The sequence below is a fragment of the Notolepis coatsorum genome, assembly GCF_963971535.1.
Source record: "Notolepis coatsorum genome assembly, chromosome: 2".
NCBI lineage: Eukaryota > Metazoa > Chordata > Actinopteri > Aulopiformes > Paralepididae > Notolepis > Notolepis coatsorum.
Genome location: NC_140166.1, coordinates 126,607,139 through 126,630,436, shown reverse-complemented (window position 1 = coordinate 126,630,436; position 23,298 = coordinate 126,607,139). Strand labels below are relative to the sequence as shown.

Genomic DNA, 23,298 nt, shown 5'->3' with positions numbered 1-23,298 from the left:
CTCTGTTGTGATGTCATCAGGGGGTATGTAGTGTTGCCTGCTCTGTTGTGACGTCATCAGTGGGTATGTAGTGTTGCCTATACTAGTGTTGCCTGCTCTGTTGTGATGTCATCAGGGGGTATGTAGTGTTGCCTGCTCTGTTGTGATGTCATCAGTGGGTATGTAGTGTTGCCTGCTCTGTTGTGATGTCATCAGTGGGTATGTAGTGTTGCCTGCTCTGTTGTGATGTCATCAGGGGGTATGTAGTGTTGCCTGCTCTGTTGTGATGTCATCAGTGGGTATGTAGTGTTGCCTGCTCTGTTGTGATGTCATCAGTGGGTATGTAGTGTTGCCTGCTCTGTTGTGATGTCATCAGTGGGTATGTAGTGTTGCCTGCTCGCTCTGTTGTGATGTCATCAGTGGGTATGTAGTGTTGCCTGCTCGCTCTGTTGTGATGTCATCAGTGCTGTGAAGTCATGATGGATGTTTCACGTGCGGCACGAGTCTCGAGTGACGTGACCTTGAAATGAACATGTGTTTTCAGTTTTGGTTTGTTGATTGATTGGTTGCATTAGTGATTTGGTGAATGTGCCTAGTTCATCTGTTGTTCCCTGCATGTATCTGTTGTTCCCTGCATGCATCCATCAGTATCTGTGTCTATGTGACCCTGGGTGGCGACACATCGATGTAGGCTATGTGTGATCTTCTTCTTTTGAATTCTGTTCCCAATCATTGATGATGTCGTGGTTGTTGATGTTGTTGCTGTTGACTTTGTTCATGTTGGTTGCTGTTGGTGGTGTTGTGACAAAATAACCTATAAATCGTCAATAAATAACGGTTGATTCCATGGTCTGCAGAGGTTTTAAGAGTTTGGGTTTCCTCCCAGATACGTTGAGCGGTGCGATGGCAGCCGTGAGGAAACGCCAGAGCATCACCAGCGCCTCCAGAGGTGGCAACACCACCGTGCCTAGATCCACCTCCCAGCCAGGTACTGTAACACCACCGTGCCTAGATCCACCTCCCAGCCAGGTACTGCAACACCACCGTGCCTAGATCCACCTCCCAGCCAGGTACTGCAACACCACCGTGCCTAGATCCACCTCCCAGACAGGTACTGTAACACCACCGTGCCTAGATCCACCTCCCAGCCAGGTACTGTAACACCACCGTGCCTAGATCCACCTCCCAGACAGGTACTGTAACACCACCGTGCCTAGATCCACCTCCCAGCCAGGTAACTAGATCCTCCTCCCAGCCAGGTAACTAGATCCTCCTCCCAGCCAGGTAACTAGATCCTCCTCCCAGCCAGGTAACTAGATCCACCTCCCAGCCAGGTAACTCCACCTAGATCCTCCTCCCAGCCAGGTAACTAGATCCTCCTCCCAGCCAGGTAACTAGATCCTCCTCCCAGCCAGGTAACTAGATCCTCCTCCCAGCCAGGTAACTAGATCCTCCTCCCAGCCAGGTAACTCCACCTAGATCCTCCTCCCAGCCAGGTAACTCCTGCCAGGTAACTCCACCTAGATCCTCCTCCCAGCCAGGTAACTCCACCTAGATGCACCTCCCAGCCAGGTAACACCAGGAACAAGCTCACCTTTCTCTGGGGTTCTCTAGAGCTTAATTTCTTTAGATGGTCCTTCATGTTTTAAAGGCCTGTCTCATTTGTTAGAGTTTGGTTATGTTTTAAAGGCCTGTCTCATTTGTTAGAGTTTGGATTGGTGTGGTAACTTCTATGTTGCTCTCTCTACCAGATAGGATTGGTGTGGTAACTTCTACGTTGCTCTCACTACCAGATATGATTGGTGTGGTAACTTCTACGTTGCTCTCACTACAGATAGGATTGGTGTGGTAACTTCTACGTTGCTCTCTCTACCAGATAGGATTGGTGTGGTAACTTCTACGTTGCTCTCTCTACCAGATAGGATTGGTGTGGTAACTTCTACGTTGCTCTCTCTACCAGATAGGATTGGTGTGGTAACTTCTACGTTGCTCTCTCTACCAGATAGGATTGGTGTGGTAACTTCTACGTTGCTCTCTCTACCAGATATGATTGGTGTGGTAACTTCTACGTTGCTCTCTCTACCAGATAGGATTGGTGTGGTAACTTCTACGTTACTCTCTCTACCAGATAGGATTGGTGTGGTAACTTCTACGTTGCTCTCTCTACCAGATATGATTGGTGTGGTAACTTCTACGTTGCTCTCTCTACCAGATAGGATTGGTGTGGTAACTTCTACGTTGCTCTCACTACAGATAGGATTGGTGTGATAACTTCTACGTTGCTCTCTCTACCAGATATGATTGGTGTGGTAACTTCTACGTTGCTCTCACTACAGATACGATTGGTGTGGTAACTTCTACGTTGCTCTCTCTACCAGATATGATTGGTGTGGTAACTTCTACGTTGCTCTCACTACAGATACGATTGGTGTGGTAACTTCTACGTTGCTCTCTCTACAGATAGGATTGGTGTGGTAACTTCTACGTTGCTCTCACTACAGATAGGATTGGTGTGGTAACTTCTACGTTGCTCTCTCTACCAGATAGGATTGGTGTGGTAACTTCTACGTTGCTCTCACTACCAGATAGGATTGGTGTGGTAACTTCTACGTTGCTCTCTCTACCAGATAGGATTGGTGTGGTAACTTCTATGTTGCTCTCACTACAGATAGGATTGGTGTGTTAACTTCTACGTTGCTCTCACTACCTCTAACATTGAGAAGATGAGTCAGCACTGATCACTGGAGACTAGGGGCTAGATATAGGCTTCACACTCTTGCTCCTCATCAGGGAAAATCAACCCACAGAACCCAATGATTGACAGGTGCCACTACATGCCACAGACTACATCCTGTGATCCAGACTACATGCCACAGACTACATCCTGTGATCCAGACTACATGCCACAGACTACATCCTGTGGACCAGACTACATGCCACAGACTACATCCTGTGATTCAATTCAATTCAATTCAATTATCTTTAATGACCACCCAGCCAGGCTGGTGGAATTTGGTTTCAGTGCAGCATGTTACAGCATATAGTTCCAACATAGAACATAGAACATATAACATCACTTACATTACATACATACTACATACTACATAAATACACAATTACAAGACCTCAATATCAAATGTCCATAGCAACAGAGGTAGGGGGGGTTGCGGGGGGGGGGGTGCTACAGGGAGTTCAGTGTCTGTATGGCAGTGGTGAAGGAGCTGTTTTTAAAGCGGGATGTTTTGGTGGTCAGGGATCTGTAGCGCCTCCCGGAGCGCAGCAGCTGGAAGATGTGGTGTGCTGGGTGAGTGGGGTCAGAGATAATTTTCCTAGCTCTTCTAATTGTGCTTTGGCGGTGGAGTGATTCGAGAGATGGGAGGGGGGTGTGGATTATTTTGGAGGATTTATTGATTATTCTTTCGAGTTTGTTTTTGGAGTGAGTGTCCAGACTGCTGTACCAAACTGTTATGGAGAAGGTGAGGATGCTTTGAATGATGGCCTGGTAGAAGCGGAGCAGGAGATGTTTTCTGACTCTGTATTTTTTGAGCTGGCGGAGGCAGAAGAGATCCAGACTACATCCTGTGGACCAGACTACACTGAACCCACCTGTATGTAAGAGGTTAAATGTTAAAGAGGTTAAAACTGTCTCCTCTCCAGGCTGGACTCAGCGGCGGCTGCCCTCCATGGACACAGAGGACTTTGAGACTATCCCGTCCAGCGCTGAGGAGCTCTCCAACTCATCCGAGGAGGAAGGCAGCAATAAACATGTAACGTAGTCTCCTTGTCTATCCCCCCCCACCCCTCTCTCCTAGGGGTATAGCGATGCATCGATTAATCGAAATGTGACGATTCAACTGCATCGATTTGAAAATGTTAGAATCTATTATAATCGAAATTAATCGAAAAAATAAATATATATATATATATTTTTTTTTATTTTTTTGTGTATTGTTTTTATTGACCTATAGTCCATTCATGCTGAGTGAATCAGTTCCCCCAGTCACATTTGTGTATTAAAAATGTTTGGGGGAATTAACTGATCGAAAATGTATAGAAAATTAATCGAATCTAATCTAATCGAATCGTGGTCAAATGAAGAGATTTCATGATGCATTGAATCGTTGCCTGAATAATCGTAATCGAAATTAATCGCTGTGAGGTTGCATCGTTACACCCCTACTCGCTCCTCTTCCCTACTCATCCCTCCTTCTCCCTCCCCCCCCCTCCCCCATACCCCCCTCCTTGTCATCCTCCTCATATTCCTCCTCCTCCCACACACTCATTATCTCTCACTGTATCACCGCCTCACCTCTCCTTAGCTGCTGCTGGAGACCTGACATTTAACAAACAACTGTGTTGGGGGGGTAGAGAGGAGGAGAGGAGAGGAGGAGAGGAGAAGAGAGGAGAGGAGAGGAGAGGAGAGGAGAGGAGAGGAGAGGAGAGGAGAGGAGAGGAGAGGAGAGGAGAGGAGAGGAGAGAGGAGAGGAGAGGAGAGGAGAGGAGAGGAGAGGAGACGGTGAGGAGAGGGGGGGAGGAGGAGAAGAGAGGAGGAGAGGAGAGGGGGATAGGAGAGGAGGAGAAGAGAGGAGGTCTGTAGTGTGGTAGTGAAAGGGTTAACCTTCTGTAGTTTGGTAGTGACAGGTTCACCTTCTGTAGTGTGGTAGTGAAAGGTTAACCTTCTGTAGTGTGGTAGTGAAAGGTTAACCTTCTGTAGTGTGGTAGTGAACCTTCTGTAGTGTGGTAGTGAAAGGGTTAACCTTCTGTAGTGTGGCAGTGAAAGGGTTAACCGTCTGTAGTGTGGTAGTGAAAGGGTTAATCTCAAAACCAACCGAGGCTACAAGTACACACAACATACCCAGGAAGACACACTGGATCTAACGTTCTCCTCTCTCCTCCAGGGCAGCTGGTTCTAACTGGTTCTAACTGGTTCTAACTGGTTCTCTCTCCTCCAGGGCAGCTGGTTCTAACTGGTTCTAACTGGTTCTAAGTTAACTGGTTCTCTCTCCTCCAGGGTGACAGCGGGCGTTTCCGGGTGCAGCTGACCTACGAGTCCCGCCCGGCTCAGGACCTCTCTCTGGAGTCGGGTGACCTGGTGCAGTGCCTAGAGGAGGCGGAGACTGGACACTGGTGAGTTCCTATTGGCTCAGCTCTGGACTCCAGGATGTAATAATAATAATAATAACAATAACAATAACAATAACAATAATAATAATAATAATAATAATAATAATAATAATAATAATAATAATAATAATAATAATAATAATAATAATAATAATAATAATAATAATAATAATAATAATAGATTGAATTTGTAATGCACTTTTTGTTCGCTGGGATCCCAAAGTGCTACACTACAGGGTTAAAACATAGTTAAAACAAATTAAAAGTTATTAGTAAAACAAATAAAATAAAATACAGAATAAAAATAAGATAAAAATAGAACATAGTTAAGTAAAAACATAGTATAAACAGACAATTTTTAAAACAACAGCACAAGAAAATAAAAATAAAAAGCTAACAGTCAAAGGCCTTTTTGAACACGTAGGTTTTCAGGCCTGCTTTAAAAGAGTCCAGGCTCTGTGGTGCCCTCAGCTGGATGGGGAGGCTGTTCCACAGGCGTGGTGCAGCCGAGCAGAAGGCTGGGTCCCCCAGGGTGCAGAGCCAGGTATTGGGGACCTGAAGGAGCAGGCTACCTGCAGATCTGAGGGTGCGGGTGGAGGATTGTGGAGTGATGAGTTCCTGAAGGTAGAGGGGTGCGTGTCCGTTTATGCAGTTATGGGTGTGCATCAGGATTTTGTAGTTGATCCGGGATGAGACGGGGAGCCAGTGTAGTGAGTGGAGGATGGGGGTTATGTGATCGTGTTTACGGACTCTCATCAGGATCCTGGCAGCGCTGTTCTGGATGTATTGCAGCTTTTGGATGCTCTTGCCAGGAATCCCGATGAAGAGTCCATTACAATAGTCCAGTCTTGAGGAGATAAAGGCACGGACAAGCTTCTCTGCATCTGACAGGGTTAGAGTGGGACGGAGTTTTGATATATTTTTTAGGTGATAGAATGAGGTCTTGCAGAGGTGTTTTATGTGGGTGTTGAAGGTCAGGTGGGGGTCAAATCGAACCCCCAGATTTGTGACTGAGGGGGAGAGGGGGATTACCTGGCCGTCAAAGGTGAGATGTGATATGGATGAAGACTGAACCTGGTGCGGGGTGCCAATTAGAAGTGCCTCGGTTTTTTTGCTGTTTAGTTGGAGGAAGTTGCTGTTAATCCATGCCTTTATCTCCCCAAGACAGGTGTTGAGGCATGACAGAGCTGCAGAGGGGTTTGGGGCCGTTTTTATGTAGAGTTGTGTGTCATCGGCATAACAGTGGAAGGACATTCCATGTCTGCCGATGACACGACCGAGGGGGAGCATGTAGGGGATGTTTTTGGGATTATATTATTTCCTTTGTTAAATGTTTTTCCCAGAAGTCAGCCAGTATGCTAATGCCAACCTAAGTGGGAGTGTTGAGATCAGAGGCTCTGTGTAGGATTGTTAGTAACTGTCTAACTGTACATATGACTGTTTACACTAGTAACTGTTTACCTGCATATATAATTGTCTCCACCAGTGACTGTCTAGTTGCATATATATCTGTTCCCACCAGAGGGCGCTCTAGGCGGAGCCACCCAGGTACTCCACCTTGTGGCGAGTATAAAAGCAAACGTATCCTCCCACTTCGTTCTCTCCCCCTATGTCTCTCAGTGAGAGAAGACCATGTATGTTACTGCTGCTCTTTCCATGTGAATAAAAAGAAACCACGCCAGTTCAGGCTCAAGATAGAAACCATGCCTCTTGACCACATTATTGTCGCCCTATAGCCGAATTCTGTTAACAAGCTAGCCTAGCTGTTGGCCAAAGCCACCTCGCCTCTTTAAGCTAGGCTAGTGGTCCGTATCCGCTTCCATTCATTTGTGCTAAGCAAGGATAGTTTAACGCCAGATAGCTTTCTACTGAATGCACAGAGAAGAAATTGATTCTTGTCTGACTCTGGAGAAGACGGTAAGTGCATTTCACATAATGTTGGCGTGTTCCTTTAAGTATTTCCCTTTGAAACCCACCACAAGCAACTTAGCTTGTTGTCACTAGTGGCACCCATTGGTCTCAATAAGATACAGTCTGCTAGCGGTGCAAGCGTGCAGATGCTTTTCATTAACCTCACTACTAAAGGTAACATTCCAGAATGTAACAAGTGTCTCACTAAGAAAAACAACCAACTGAAATGTAACAAGTATCCTGCTTAAGACAATTCCGCGCGGGAGAAATTGTGAAAGTGTGGGTGACGCCTGTGCACCGCCGGCCAACGGGGGAGAGGGTCTCTCGCGAGTCTCTATGACAAACGGTTCAAAGGATACAAAAAGGGGGCGCGGCCTAAGGATCGGGGGAGTGGTCAACATAGACCAATCAAAGAGGATATCCCTACTGAGTGCAATGACACAACCCGCAACACTATTACACTATTACACTATTACACAATATTACACTATTACACACTATTACACACTATTACACTATTACACACTATTACACTATTACACACTATTACACACTATTACACTATTACACTATTACACACTATTACACTATTACACTATTACACACTATTTTTCCGGTTTTCAGACTTTTCCGAGTTTTTGAACTTTTTCGGATTTTTGATGTTTCCGAGTTTTCGGATTTTTCAGAGTTTTTGGGTTTTCGGACTTTTCAGAGTTTTTGAACTTTTTCGGATTTTTGATGTTTCCGAGTTTTCGGAATTTTCCGAGTTTTTGCATTTTTCTGGGTTTTTGGGTTTTCTGACTTTTCCGAATTTTTGAACTTTTCCGAGTTTTTGTAATTTTCCGAGTTTTCGGGTTTTCGGACTTTTCCGAGTTTTTGAACTTTTTTGGATTTTTGATGTTTCCGAGTTTTCGGATTTTTCCGAGTTTTGGGATTTTTCCGAGTTTTTGAACTTTTTCGATTTTTTCGATTTTTCGGATTTTTCGGATTTTTTCGAGTTTTCGGGTTTTGGGATTTTTCCGAGTTTTTGAACTTTTTCGGATTTTAGATTTTTTCGAGTTTTGGGATTTTTCAGAGTTTTCGGATTTTTCGGATTTTTTTAAAGGGGGTGTAGCCTAAGGGGGCGTGGTCTAAGGATCGGGGGAGTGGTCAACATCGACCAATGAAAGGTGGTCAACATCGACCAATGGCACAATCCGCAAGTCTCTATGACAAACGGTTCAAGAGATACACTGAGGGGGTGTGGCCTAAGGGGGCGTGGTCTAAGGATCGGGGGAGTGGTCAACATCGACCAATGAAAGGGGGTCAACATGGACCAATGAAAAATGAAAGAGGATATCCCTACTGAGTACAATGGCACAATCCGCAAGTCTCTACGACAAACGGTTCAAGAGATACACTGAGGGGGTGTGGCCTAAGGGGGCGTGGTCTAAGGATCGGGGGAGTGGTCAACATCGACCAATGAAAGGTGGTCAACATCGACCAATGGCACAATCCCCAAGTCTCTACGACAAACGGTTCAAGAGATACACTGAGGGGGTGTGGCCTAAGGGGGCGTGGTCTAAGGATCGGGGGAGTGGTCAACATCGACCAATGAAAGGTGGTCAACAGGGGGAGTGGTCAACATCAACCAATGAAAGGTGGTCAACATCGACCAATGGCACAATCCGCAAGTCTCTACGACAAACGGTTCAAGAGTTACACTGAGGGGGTGTGGCCTAAGGGGGCGTGGTCTAAGGATCGGGGGAGTGGTCAACATCGACCAATGAAAGGGGGTCAACATGGACCAATGAAAAATGAAAGAGGATATCCCTACTGAGTACAATGACACAACCCACAAGACAGAGGGCGCTGTCCAGCAATTCAGTACTGCAACACAGTGATGGGCAATGATGGGTTAAAGTGGATGAGGTCATTGGCAGCTCAGCCACGAGCCACACAGCTGAACCAATCATGAGTGAGCCATGAGCCACACAGGTGAAGCAATCACTATGACTTGCATATTTTCTATCCAATGCATTTCTATGGAGGCAGATGCATGACTGCATTGTCACATTGATTAAAAGAAAACTATAAGAGATGAAGCGTTGTGACTCGCACAGAAGCACTACAACGAGTAGGCGAAGGGTTGTGCGCGACATTGTGGCATTCGTGCGATATTGTGGCACTCCTTCGGCGATCGGAACAGAAGGCTAAAAAATAGTGTGAAAAAATAGATTTCTAGAGTGCGATTGCATGGCGGTCAATGGGGGGGAGAACCTTCAAACAAATGGTCGGCAGTTGAGATAGAAATGTCCAATTCCATTTATTTTTCTTTTGTGAGCGGGCTGACAGCCGTGTCATCGTTTTGATGTGTTTGTTTTATTTCTACGTCCAAAATTGAGATCACACTCGCAATTCACCCAAGGTAGGGGGAAAAAGATTATTTCAGCTGCTACACTCTAAATTGCAATGCATTCCCAATGGGACCGAAATTTTACCGTTTAAAGTCGATTCGTAGCCAGACGGTGCGGTGAAACTTTACGAGTTCGAATAGCATATCGAGTTGGAGCAAGCCGGTCGTTTTGATACATTTCACGTGTATGGGGCGCAAACGGTCTGGGAGGAGTTTGTTGTCAAAATCGGTGGAATAAAGAATAAAGAATAGTGATTTCGGCCCGTCCCGGCCGGCACTTATCACCTAGACCAGGGGTCGCCAATTAGATTTGCCCACGGGCCAAATTTTCCCCAAGCCATTGTGTGGCTGGCCAATGATAAGTGAACATTTTTTAACTGTAAAAAAAAAAACGACATATACATGTTTGCACTGTCTTTTTTCTATTATAAAGTGCCTCTCAGACAGTGCATTACACATGAACAGATCAGTAATTTGATTTTAATGCAGGTGCTCGCATTATAAATCGAGATCAGTAGGGTGCATTTGATTTTAAGCACCACAGCGGGTGTATTATACATCGAATGTATTATTATTATTATTAAAACACAACACTCACCGGCATAATGCAGGCAGCCCTGCCCTGGACTTGATATTGTTTCTGCTTCGGTCCTCCAAAATCCATGTTAATAACATGTTAAATGTCCACTCGCGTTGAATGCCCACCCAACTTGAACACAGTTGCTTGCTCGTGTTGCCATGTCAACAAGCGAGAGTCACCGGTTGCTTATTGCAAGAGTTACCTGTTGCGATAAACCCGTATTTTAAGAATGACACCTGTTTATTAAAATAAGCTTTATAGGTCGTAAGCTCCTCTTCTGGCTCATCATATTTCCCCGTTGCATTGCAAAGAAGTTATTCAAAGACGTTTGTTTTGTTTTTGCAAACGTTCGCCGGCATCCCAAACGCGGAAGTGAAAGTGAAATTCCATTGGTTCTCCCAGTCCATGTGACCATTTCTAGCATTTCAATTGGCTATAGTGACAGCCATAGATATGATGAATAGATAGATACAGCTTCAAAAGACACTCTGGCGTCACAACGAGTGAATATTTCCTGCGCGTAAAATAAACATCATATTCTCAAAATAACCTGACGGGCCAGAAATTATTGCTGGCGGGCCCATTTCGGCCCGCGGGCCGCCTATTGCCGATCCCTGACCTAGACTGTGTGTGTGTGTGTGTGTGTGTGTGTGTGTGTGTGTGTGTGTGTGTGTGTGTGTGTGTGTGTGTGTGTGTGTGTGTGTGTGTGTGTGTGTGTGTGTGTGTGTGTGTGTGTGTGTGTGTGTGTGTGTGTGTGTGTGTGTGTGTGTGTGTGTGTGTGTGTGTGTGTGTGTGCGTGTGTGTGCGTGTGTGTGGAGTGTTGGGCGTGTGACAAAAGACCGCCCGTCTCGTCCCCAGCTCCGACTCATGAAAGAGGAGAGATCAGTGGCGGCTCGTGGATGTTTCGCCACTAGGGGCGCTATACCAAACATTTTGCAAACATGTACAGTACCACGCAACCGACTCATGGCAAGACGTGAGCGATTCGACTCACGCTCACGGCAATGAATCGGCTCTTATGAACGAGTCGCTCAGCTGTTACTACAACAACACACAACCAGTCAAATAAAGTATAGTCTAATTCACAACTTGAAACACAATATATAAATAGAAAAGTTAGAAACAAAACTCGCTCCGTCTCCAAACACACGCAGATCTCTCCCTCTCTCCTTCTCTCTCTCACACACAGCGCGACGTGGAATCGATTCGTTACACAATCAGACCTATTATATACCAAGAATAACTTCAGTATGAGTACAGGGCTGTACACATATTTTGCATATTGTTAAACGAGCCAAGGCTAGCTATTAAACTATCGATATGAATCGAAAATCTGGGACCCTGATGTAAACAAGACAAACGTCTTTCTCTGGTCTGCATCCCCTTAACAATTGTGTGTATTGAGCCGTACTGTATTGTACCCATTCTGCAATCTGTTAATAAAGTTCTCATTCATTCATTCATTCAAACATAGACGATATTGAACAAGCCATAATCCACGTATTTTCAATCCAAAAGCGAGAGAGAGAGAGAGACTCACTGTTTAGTTGACACGTCCAGGGCAGGAGGGCTTGCCTTGATAAAGTAGTGTATAATCCACTGTTGATGTATTCCAGACCACTGACCACTGTGTCCAGACTGCATCCGCCATATAGCTTGTTAGCCAAGTGTTAGCTTGTTACCACACAACACAAGTACTTCATTCCTTTGTCCATTTCCGCTCGAACAGACTGCAAACTACCTGGCGTTCTATCGCCATGCTCTAAGACAAACTCTAACCTTAACCAACTTTGAAAGAGTGCCTAAGCTTAACAGTCTAAAGAACTTGCAGTCACGGCACGCTCTGCTGCCTGCATCTCACAACAACACAACAACACAACTATCTCTCACCAACGGACCAACCTAGGAATAAGCTAGAATTGGAACATTAGAAATTGGATTCGGCCAATCAGAGATCGTCTCTGTGAAATTCTGCTACGGAAAAAAATACTGGCGTCGGCCAATCAGAGAGCGTCTCCGCGAAATGCGGCTACAGAAATTCTTGACGCTACTGGCTAGACCGCTTCAAATCGCGCCCGGATTCCAACATAATAGTCATATTTCAACGCACAACGCGTTATGCACTGATTGGCTGTGACGGATACAGCGATCAAACTGTGACGCGCACTCAGAGCGCTATCGCGTCTAGCCCGGGCAGAGAAATACGAAAAAATAAAAAAAATAAAAAAAACGTCACTTCCTGCTCAGGAAAACGAGTGTTTTTTTATTTTAGATAATAACGTTATATTGTGCATTGGAAATACAAACATACTTAAAATGAGTAAATATTATTCATTTTAAACATGTTTATATTATTTATAGGGCTATAAAACAAAAAACTAAAAAGTTTTATTTTCTTCTTCTCTGATTTAACAGCAGGTGGGGCGGCGCCCGTGCGCCCCTAGTGGCAGAGCCGCCACTGGGAGAGATACATGTATGCGCGGGAGCACGCGTGCACGTGGCGTTTGGCCTTGGCCCATATTACGACTGCACCCCTGTTACCCTCAATACTAAAACATTCCAGAATGTAACAAGTGTCTCACTAAGAAAAACAACCAACTAATTAAGTATCCTGCTTAAGTTTGTAATTGAATCCAGTGATTTTAATTGAATCTCTTGTCTTCTTTTTGCAGATATTTTCAGTGATCTGTGTACAGCGGCCCTGTCGGACTCGGACGACAACGAAGCCAGTACCTGGGGAGACAGCTCTCAGGACAGCCGATAAACAAACGAGTCCTCCATGGCGGACTACAAATGTTGTGGACGATTGTTTTTCTAATGTTTTTCTCCGTTTTGGACCACAAACATTGACGACTATTGTAGTTCTTTGCTACAGTAATCTTCTATCGGACTACAAACATCGATGACTATTGTAGTTCTTTGCTACAGTAATCTTCTATCGGACTACAAACATCGATGACTATTGTAGTTCTTTGCTACAGTAATCTTCTATCGGACTACAAACAGCTAGTGTCATTTTTCTGCTGTAGTCCCATGTTGGATTGCACACCTTGTTTTCTACTGTAGTGTTTTCCATCTTTAGCCTTTTCTATGAAACCTCTGGAAAATGCTGGAACCTAAACTTGCCTGAACGCCACAGTGGGAAAGCCATATAAGATGCTTGATATCAAAGAACTACAAGCAACCGCATCTTATCTGTGGAGATCTTACCTGGCATCCCAGATGGGAGTGGATGTGCTACAAACAGAACTACAAATCCCACGTCTGCTTGAGAGTTACACATCTACAGAGCTGCAACACTGTCAACAATACAATGACCTTGTCTGAGTGATTCAGTTGGAGAAGGCAAAGAGGCAAATCCCATGCGTTAGTGACTGAGTTGGCTACTGTACATTTCCAAGTCCCATTTTCCCAGTAGTGGAGTAGGCCTTAGCCAAGTGCACTTTGCTGCTGCTAAACTCCTCTGAAACATAGATCTGAACACGGCAGACCAGCTGTGTGCTCTCTGCCCACAGGGCGAGGGGAATTCATTTTCAATTCATTCAACTCCACAAGTAGATTTTCTTCTAAATAAAATGTAAAACCGTAAGTGTAAAAGTATCCTGCCCAGTAAACCATCTCACATGGTCCTGCTGCCCAGTAAACCATCTCACATGGTCCTGCTGCCCAGTAAACCATCTCACATGGTCCTGCTGCCCAGTAAACCATCTCACATGGTCCTGCTGCCCAGTAAACCATCTCACATCGTCCCGGCCAAACTATTACCAAATGACTGAGAATGACGTCTGTAAGGCTGCCTTTTATTTGTCAAATTGTCAAATCATTGGTCGTTCAGGTCTTAGTCAACTAGACTTTTTTTTAGTGAACTGAATCAGTATATTGTATATATATATATATTATATAATATATAATAAGCATGCTTCTGGCATCACAGTACTATTCACGAATATGTTTTGGTCTCTGCCCTGGATGTTAAGAGTTCCTTCCCTGTGACTGCCTTCCTCTGCGTGAGGACAAGACATGTTGGAAATGCTATTTGAAGAACGTGTGAAACTGAATACGATGATACACTTCTCTTCAGCCCGAGGACAGCCCTTATATATCTCTGTTGAGTTTGAGTCTGTTGAAATTAAATTCGTTGTTTTTTTTATTTCCACATTTTAAAAATAGTTTGAATTGAGACTGAGTTGCCCACAGTTCAGGTTGTGCCTCATCAGCTGCTTGCGGTCTGCTCTCCGTACATACTCAGACTGTGTCTCTTTTCTCTCTCTTCGTAGCAGTGGTCCTTTAGTTAGGCACCCCCCCCCCCCCGACGTTACTCTGGGTCTGTAGAACAGGCGTTATCTCATTGGATACTGCAGCTGCATCAGGGCTGGAAGGCTATTCCATATTTTTAACCCTTTCACTGCCGCACTACCAAACGGCTAACCCTTTCACGTGACAATACACAGAAGGTTAACCCTTTCACTGCCACACGACAGCAGGTTAACCCTTTCACTGCCACACTACAGAAGGTTAACCCTTTACTATCATACTACCGACGGTAACCGTCTCTAGTGTGATAGTAAAGGGTTAACCTTCTGGTGTGTGGCAGTGAAAGGGTTAACCTTCTGGTGTGTGGCAGTGAAAGGGACATCCATTTCAAATGTATTCATTTGAATGCAGTGTATCAGCCACATCATATCGAATTTGCAACGCAAATAAATTAGACTAGAATAGTCCATTCTGAATGAAAGCGAGACCATCGATAAACAACAATAGCGCTGACTATCTAAGAAGACATCACATCAGAGTAATTTCAATTGGGGAAATATAGCTACCGTGAAATATCATTATACTGCTGACAAGGGGGCGTGTCTCTCTCACTCTCATCTGAAGATCACGTGACACACAAAACAACCAGCGTACTGTCTCTTCCCCTAGGCCTGACCTCGGCCCTCTGACCTCTACAGTAAAGTGACCGTCGGAAAGGCTCAGAACTTACACCTGGACCTGTCTCCTCTGACCCTGCAGTGCCTCTCACCACGTCGACCCAGAGGGTGTCTGTCCACTTTGTTTTGTAAGACATACAAGTGTCCATATTGACTGTGATGGTCATGTGAACTCAACTTTGCCTGACTTGAGATTTCTATCAGCAAGTGTTCCCGGAAATTGGGCATGATGTTGTTGCTGTGATCATCCTATAAACCATCCTATCTATCTTCTGTGCCCATCGTAGACGATTCTAACTAGTTTAATCTCACAGGCTGAACCAAAAGGCTGGCGATCAGAGACAAGTTTGATTGTAATGCTAACCTTGAAGCTCCTTATGGGAATGAAACAATTATCTTGGTTTCCATCATTGACCGGGGGGGGGGGGGGGGGGGGGGGGGGGTTAATTATCAGAAGGAGAAAAAGAAAACCTATTTCTGCATGTGAGCGTCACACTCCTGATAGATCTGAGAGAGAGAGGGAGATGTTTTCAAATGTAAATATATATCATTGCTTGTGTCTTATTGAATGATTTTAAGGTGTAACTACTATGTCCAGGCCCATGTCTGTATGATGGCTGTATTCTTCTCCTTCACCGCCACACGACAAAGGGTTAACCCTTTCTGTAGTGTGGTAGTGAAAGGGTTAACGTTAGGTTATGACTATAACCAAGTTCTGTTAGTTAGGGGCGATGCTTGGCATCACTACTGCACTATCTCGCGTACGTGCACGCGTACTGAATAAACCACAAATGTACCTCTAATACCAGTATTAGTCTGACCACACCCCTCATCAGCTTACCTTCATAAGCAGGTGTGTGGTCACCTGCTCTCCTCCTTCCCAAGCTTTCACCACAAGGTGAGGACAAGGGCTGCAGCGGCCGTCTGATGCCAAGCATCGCCCCTAACTAACAGAACTTGGTTATAGTCATAACCTAACGTTCTGTATCGTTAGTGGCTTAGCTTGGCATCACTACTGCACAAGGGAGGCCAAGCGGAGCCACTTGGCTGACAAATACACCCCGCTGACAGCCCCCCAAAACCATCAGAACAGGGAGGGCCGAGCCCCCCCGACCCCCCCTAATGGAGGGTATCCCCCCTATTAGAGGCTTCACGGGAAGGCGACGGACCCGACCGTGCGAAGAGGCACTCAAGCAACTTAACGCACAGGGTGAGCAGACCGTGGCTTGACCCCACGACTACACACACGCACAACCCGCATGCCACCCGGGAACGAACGGAGGAACAACCTCGTTACTGCCCCCAGAATCACGGGGCCAAGGGCAAACCCAACCCCGTGGCAAGGCCGTAGCAGCGGAGCGCGAAGGAAGACCCAGACCCACCAAAAGGACTGGACTCCCTGGAATGGGGGCCCGGAGAAGTCCATGATGCCAGCATCAAGACCCCACCAGGTGGGCACGTAGTGCCCCGCCCCCCACATCGCCAGCGTATTCGGACAAAGGCCCCTCAGTTACTGCACCTGGTATTCCCAGGCGGAAACCCATCCAAGTACTAACCAGGCCAGAACCTGCTTAGCTTCCGAGATCGGACGAGATCGGGCGTGTTCAGGTTGGTATGGCCGTAAGCCGAGCGGGCCCCGTCCCCCCAATAGTACACCGCCTGGCACACTGACCCTGTAGAACAGGCAGTCAGCATGGCCGTAAGCACACAAAAAGGTTAACCAACGGAAGCAGGCAGCGCACCGGGGAAAAACCAGGCAACAGGCTGTTAACCCTAGCCTGGAGACTGCGGACGAGACAGGCGCCAGAGGGGACAGCTGAACACAGCCGCCCCGGCGGAAGGAGCGTAAGCTGGCGGTGTTGCATGACCAAGCCTCCATTTAAAAACCCCCACCCAGAGGGGTCGAGGCAGAGAAGGCTGACACGATTGGCAGACGTCATGAACGTGCAGGGGCACCCTCAAACGGTGAACCCGGGAGTTGACACTGCTCCAACACACCAGGGAATCAACCACCTCGGTGTTACCCAATGCGGTGGTTGTTCCTATAACCCCTCAAGAAAAAACTCCAAAACACACCTGCGGGCATACACCGGCTATACCGCAGTACAAGTGTTTCAGTTTCCAAAAAGGGTTAACCCAGGCCTACGGGTCGCAAACATCACTTCGGACCGGGCCTGGCGGTACGGGAAGCACAGGGTCACCAGAGGAGGTCAAAAAACCACCCCCACAGGCCCCTCTTCGCCATGCGTGAGAGAGGAGCGAAAAATAATGGAGAACCAGCCCCTAAGCACACCGTACCTGGTATTCCCCGGCGGTCTCCCAACCAAGTACTAACCAGGACCAACCTGTGTAGCGGCCGAGATCCGACGAGATCGAGCGCGTACAGAATGGCATGGCTGTAAGCCATGACGACAGTGCTGAGTAAAAACATACCCAACCAGGGTCTCCATAGCGCTTAACCCTGTGACACCCAGACCGACCTGGCATTTTTCCCCCTGAAAAAAGCCCAAGTCCCTCAGGGTACCAGAACAGCAGATCTGCATCCCCGGCGGACAACGGGTTCAACTGATCTGGACCAGCGTGACCAGAACCAGTCCCGTGCCCTAACCACGCCGACATGCCTACTCCAGGAGAAGGGCAGATATGCGTGTTGATCTTAACATGAAAAGAAGGCGCCACCCAGACGTTCGGACGAACCGCGCCTGGTGGCCCACCCCAAGGGCGTGAGACCCCACTACATATGTTCAGATCCATCCCGTCATCATCCCCCAGACATGAACGAGAATCCGTCGACAACCCACCCAGGTCATGGGATGTGGTCGTCGGAAGAGGAAAAACCCCCATCTCAGTTGCTTTATAAAAACGCTGTTTCAACCACAAGCAACCAAGGCGTGCCAGCCAATCGCCTGTTTACAGCGAGCTAGCACTATACGTGCGTCGGGACACACCCCCATCAATGAACAGGCTATTTAGACCTGTCATTGAATCCCCAAGGCGCCCAGGGGAACGACAAGAGGGGTGTGACACTCCCTAACTCCAACACTTCTGGAATAGAAAGAAGGAAGCATCAACAGTATGTATCCCAGTCTACACAGCCGGGGTAAAAAATGTTCACATTTTTACATCCCACCACCCTCCCATAGGAAAGAGACGGGGATCCCCAGAGAGACTTCCCACGTGAGCTGTACAGATTGAAAAGAATATATTGCACCTTGAGCCATGTAAAAAACTGGTTTTAGGGCCTCCGGGGAAGAGGCACTGAACCCATACACACTCAACAAACGAATTGAATCGAATATACATACAATAGAAAAGGACCCTTCTAGAGGGTCCACTCACTTTGACAATCTGAGGAGGAAGGCTCTGTACTCTGATGGAGGCTTCCTCACATGGAAGAAGGAGTCCGAACTCACAGAAGGCCTGAATAGGCGCTTGGTGAGGAGGAGCCCTGACCACCCCCCCTGAAAACAGATCCATCACATGGACCTGAACAGCACACGGAAGTCCTACCAACAGAGACGCGCACGGTGACGTACTCTATGGCGGGGGAATTCCTGCGGTGCACACGCCCAATATACCAGGCCGTGGGACCAGGAACTCCCTCCCCCCCCCCCCCCCCCCCCCCCCCCGTAACGTGCCGAACCGCCACGTGACGGGAACCTTGAAGGACCGACAGAACAATGGGGAGAGGAAAGGTTACCAGTTCACCCCTTTACGACCCCACACCCATGACACGACGTAACGACAAAAAGAGAATATGACACAGTCATAGTCAGCTCTATGAAGCGTTTCACAGCTCCAAACAGCGCATGAGCTAACCTGCTATCTGATTTTTACCAAGGAAAAACACAGAATAGAGAGGGCTCTAAGAACCCCGGTCCAACATACACATGTGCTTCTGTGGCCAGTACAACCCAGTTGTAGGTCACATGACACACACAACCCATCATCACCTACAAAAAATGGCAAAAACACTCAACAGAGGAACGCCGTTTTTTTTCACAATGAGAGAATACATCATTCTTGATTAGTATCGACCACAGGCCTTGCTAAGCACACATGACAGCAACCAAACCAATTTCCCTTTAGGAAATAAGTTTCTCCAGCAGATTTAGCACAACCTCAGCAATCAAGCTAAGAGTTACATCGTATCCCTACCACACAAAAGACACAATTAATGCACAACATGTCTGATAGGAGGTGATAAAGTCCCCAGGGAACCGGGGGGGAAAACACAATCCTCCTATTTTACCCTCAATACGGCCAGTTAAAACAGGAAAACCTGTTAATGTGTGAACACACTGTTCATTGTCATTACAGTCTGAGAAAGAACATTCTTTTACTCACTTGTCACCAAGCATAGCTTCATAGGTTAGTTGCCTTAGTAGTGAGTACACGGTACACATAAACACCATGATGTTTCTCACACAACAACCAGATCAACACATCACGATCTGCACGGAGAAGCTAACTGCCAGTGACAAAAACAGCTCACACATAACCCGCAACGTACCCTAAATGCATTGCAACAACACACGTTTTGGGAAAAAACACCGTTATTCACAATACATTTAGCAAAGTAAAACCAGAAGACGTGTTATGAGGTCTGGCCAACCCCGTACCTACCCGGAACGCAGATCAGCGAAGTGCAGTCACAAGACACCGTAGAACACAGCCGACCTGTGTTGTTCGATCCGGGCAGCGTCGCCGCTCCAACCAGTCGCTACAGTCCTCTTTGTTGACGCAATCCCCGTCCAGGCTCAGGGCAGGGTCGACGAAACATCCCCTGTCAAGGATGACGTCGCGGTCAAGAGTGTAAAACATGTTAAAATCAAAGCACGTTCAACAGAATAGCATCAAGCCAACGGCGATCAGAAGCGAGCTCCGGCGGCGCGCGAGAAGCTAAGCTACCCCGCGCCAGCCATGGCCCTAGCAGCAAGCTAACGTTTACCCAGCGACCACGACATGCTAGCCCCGCAGCTAACAGCTGACTGGCTAATAGTAGGCCTTAAGCAGGCCATGCAGCGATCCAGCAGGCTAACGCAGCAGTTAACAGCTGACTGGCTAACCGTAAGCTATGAACATGTAAACAATGACATAACACTCACCCAGACAGGCCGCCGTTCTGAACCTCTCCTCACTTTTTAAGAGAAAAGAGAAAACAAGACGTCAACACCGCTTCACAACGGTGAACATCCGGCGGAATCAGCACAGTACCAACTGGCCTGTGTAGCTGACTTCGAACATGAATCTGCCGCTATCGCACATTACATGCACATATCCCCTCGTGAAGGAATACTCTCATTTGGATATGAAAGATGGGGTCTTAACACGGTGACAGAGAGAATCCACTCGTCCAGAACACACAGGGATCACCAGTGTCAATGGTCGCGGCCCACTAGTTAAAACTATAATGGTCTCCAGACCAAGGCCTTCTGTCGCCTAGGCGGCTAAACAAAGGACCCTAGCCTGGGGCCGGTTTCCATAAACTTTGTCAAGTAGCCCCCATAGCACTAACAGACAAGTGGAGCCCGCCAGCAAACACTACTCACCCAACCTGGAACGCACCGCTTCTCACAACAGCGGCATGTCCGACAGTTCAGCTGTGGCCTGACAGGTTTCACCCCAACAAACACAGCAAGGAACTGCAGTTGAGAAGCATGCAGCGGCGTGCTCCCAATACGAAAACCGGTGGAGGGTTTTTAGAATGATCATCATCTTCTAGACACTCCAGTACGAAGACAATATCGCCGTATTTTCTCGAAAATAGTGAGAGAGAAAATAAAGATATGATGTCAACGTATCCTTGTTTCCCAAGCTGTTCCTAATCCAATTTCTTCCATCATGGTGTCAAGTGTGGGGATCTACCGAGGCACTTCTTCCTTGTGGTGAAAGCGAGAAGGAGGAGAGCAGGTGACCACACACCTGCTTATGAAGGTAAGCTGATGAGGGGTGTGGTCAGACTAATACTGGTATTAGAGGTACATTTGTGGTTTATTCAGTACGCGTGCACGTACGCGAGATAGTGCAGTAGTGATGCCAAGCTAAGCCACTAACGATACAGAACTGTCTGTAGTGTGGTAGTGAAAGGTTAACCTTCTGCAGTGTGGTAGTGAAAGGGTTAACCTTATGCAGTGTGGTAGTGAACGGGTTAACCTTCTGCAGTGTGGTAGTGAAAGGGTTAACCTTCTGCAGTGTGGTAGTGAAAGGGTTGACCTTTAAAGATGTAGATACAGTGACAGGACTTAAACCCCATCATTGAAGCACACAGACAGAGAACCACTGCTACACTGCAAAGTCTGTCTCCAGTTTTTAAATAAGCAATGTGTATAAACCCCTTTGTATAAAAAGTGTTGAGAACATTCATAATTTTACAGTAGAGGTTGTGTATGTTCATAGTTAAGACAGTATAGTATACATGCATAGTTTAATATAGGACAGATTATGTACATTCATAGCTAAGACAGTAGAGATTGTGTAAATTCCTAGTTAAAGGGGAACTTCACTGAAAAACAATGTTGATTTTCTTTTGCACATAATCTCACAAATATCTGTAAACAGTTTGGCACACATGCATTTTGTTTGATGATTGGGGGTTAGTTGAGGGTTAATAATGAGCTTGAATATGTTCTCCAGTCATGTCATTAGAGGACACTGAATCCTTGTGTTGAAAAATTGGCAATCCATATTGTTATTTTTCCATCTCCTGTCAAACTAAATGTGTGCAAAGCTGTTTACTGTGTAAAATGATGTGCAAAAAAAAAAGAATAAAAAAAAAAAAGCTTATTTTGGTCAAGTGGCCCTTTAAAGACAGTAGACGGTTGTGTAACTTCAGGTAATCTATCACATTAAAGACAGTAGAAGGTTGTGTAACTTCAGGTAATCTATCACAGTCCATATGACCTGGTTTGACTGCACAGTGACAAGTACGTCAGCCATACAAAACATGTCAAGCTGGAGTCACATGGGACTTCTGTCCAGAACCCTGTCCTCTCGGAGGCTGGAACATGACTTATCTTCAGTCAACTGCAACCATTGAACATACTGTATATTTTGTGTATCCTATTTGAAAGAAAATGTAACTTTGTACAAAAAGAAAATATTTCTATTGTACCGCATCCTACTACTGCAACGTCCATTGCAAATGTCTCATATAGAATGTATTATGTATGTGTAAATTACCAACTATCACCGTAATGTGTATATTTAAGATTTTAGCCTGGCTTTTATGGTATTTGTGAAAATATGCATTTATGAATTTTGTCACTTTTCTTTTTTTTACCAATATCAGTGTTTCCAAACATTAATCTCAGATATGATACATGTTAACCCTTTCACTGCCACACGACAGGACACCTGGTGGCGGGCTTTAGATTTGACAGCACTGGTTATGTATTTAGGGGGGGGTCACAGGTGCAGTGATGAGGGAGGACACATTTAGTGAGGAGCACACCGTTCTTACCAGCAGCTCAGCAGCCCAGCAGATATCACAGAAATACAGAATAACAGATAATCCCTACAGAACCCACACTGGCATTATAAATGGAATGTACAGCTTCAACTTCAAGGCAATAAATAATACACCTAAACCTGGAATCAAGACATCCGCGGAGCTAATGATGCTAATGATGGAGCATCGCCGTCGGTTGTGTGATAGTAAAGGGCTAACCTTCTGTATTGTCACAGTGAAAGGGTTAACCGGCTGTCGTGTGGCAGTGAAAGGGTTAAGATACAAGACATGTTACATCTCAGAATATCATACATGTTAGGATATGAGACATGTTATTATATCTATGATACATAACCTACTGCCGTGTTGTTGTATCAGGTCATAATAACACAGTTGTATATGAAATTATACGCTTGTGGCTCTGTGTTTATTATTTACCATCTCAGTTTCTCCCACCCGGCTTCTCGTCCTTTTACAATTAATCAGATGCAAGACAAATAAATAGAAATCCCTCTTTCCTCTGTATTCTAACAGTAACTTCCCACAAAAGGCCTTTGCTTTTTGGACAGGCTGCTTTTGTGTTACGGGTGCGCTTCGCTGGCATGATGAAATGGAACCCAATTACAGATATAGCACACGGAGAAGGCAGGCAGGAAACGGCGGTGGGATAACAAAAGCTTTACTTGCAAGAATTGACAAAGGATAACGTGAAACACAAAAACATGAACCAACACAAGGGTAACTGTTATGATGGGGTTGCTAAATGAAGGTTAGAACACAGTTTGCAGAGATGGAATGGAGGCAGAGACGAGGTTCGATGCTTGGAGAAGGGAAGTTTACTGGAGAACCAAGTGCAATACAAATAACATACTGAAACTACTTACAACACTTCTCAATACAAAACAACAAAACACTAACACTTACTAGA

The 23,298-nt window shown here is 46.0% G+C and overlaps 1 protein-coding gene across 1 annotated transcript in view; it reads left to right on the top strand.

Annotated features, from left to right (window-relative positions):
* Positions 1–12,856, top strand: part of mcf2l2 (MCF.2 cell line derived transforming sequence-like 2) — a gene marked incomplete at its 5' end in the record, with an annotated part of 365,863 nt that extends 353,007 nt beyond the window's left edge. The window contains 5 exon segments of the mRNA XM_084308288.1: positions 866–967; positions 3,637–3,746; positions 4,991–5,106; positions 12,434–12,462; positions 12,662–12,856. Coding sequence (XP_084164414.1) covers positions 866–967; positions 3,637–3,746; positions 4,991–5,106; positions 12,434–12,462; positions 12,662–12,753 — 449 coding nt within the window.
* Between the last annotated feature and the right edge of the window lie 10,442 nt (positions 12,857–23,298).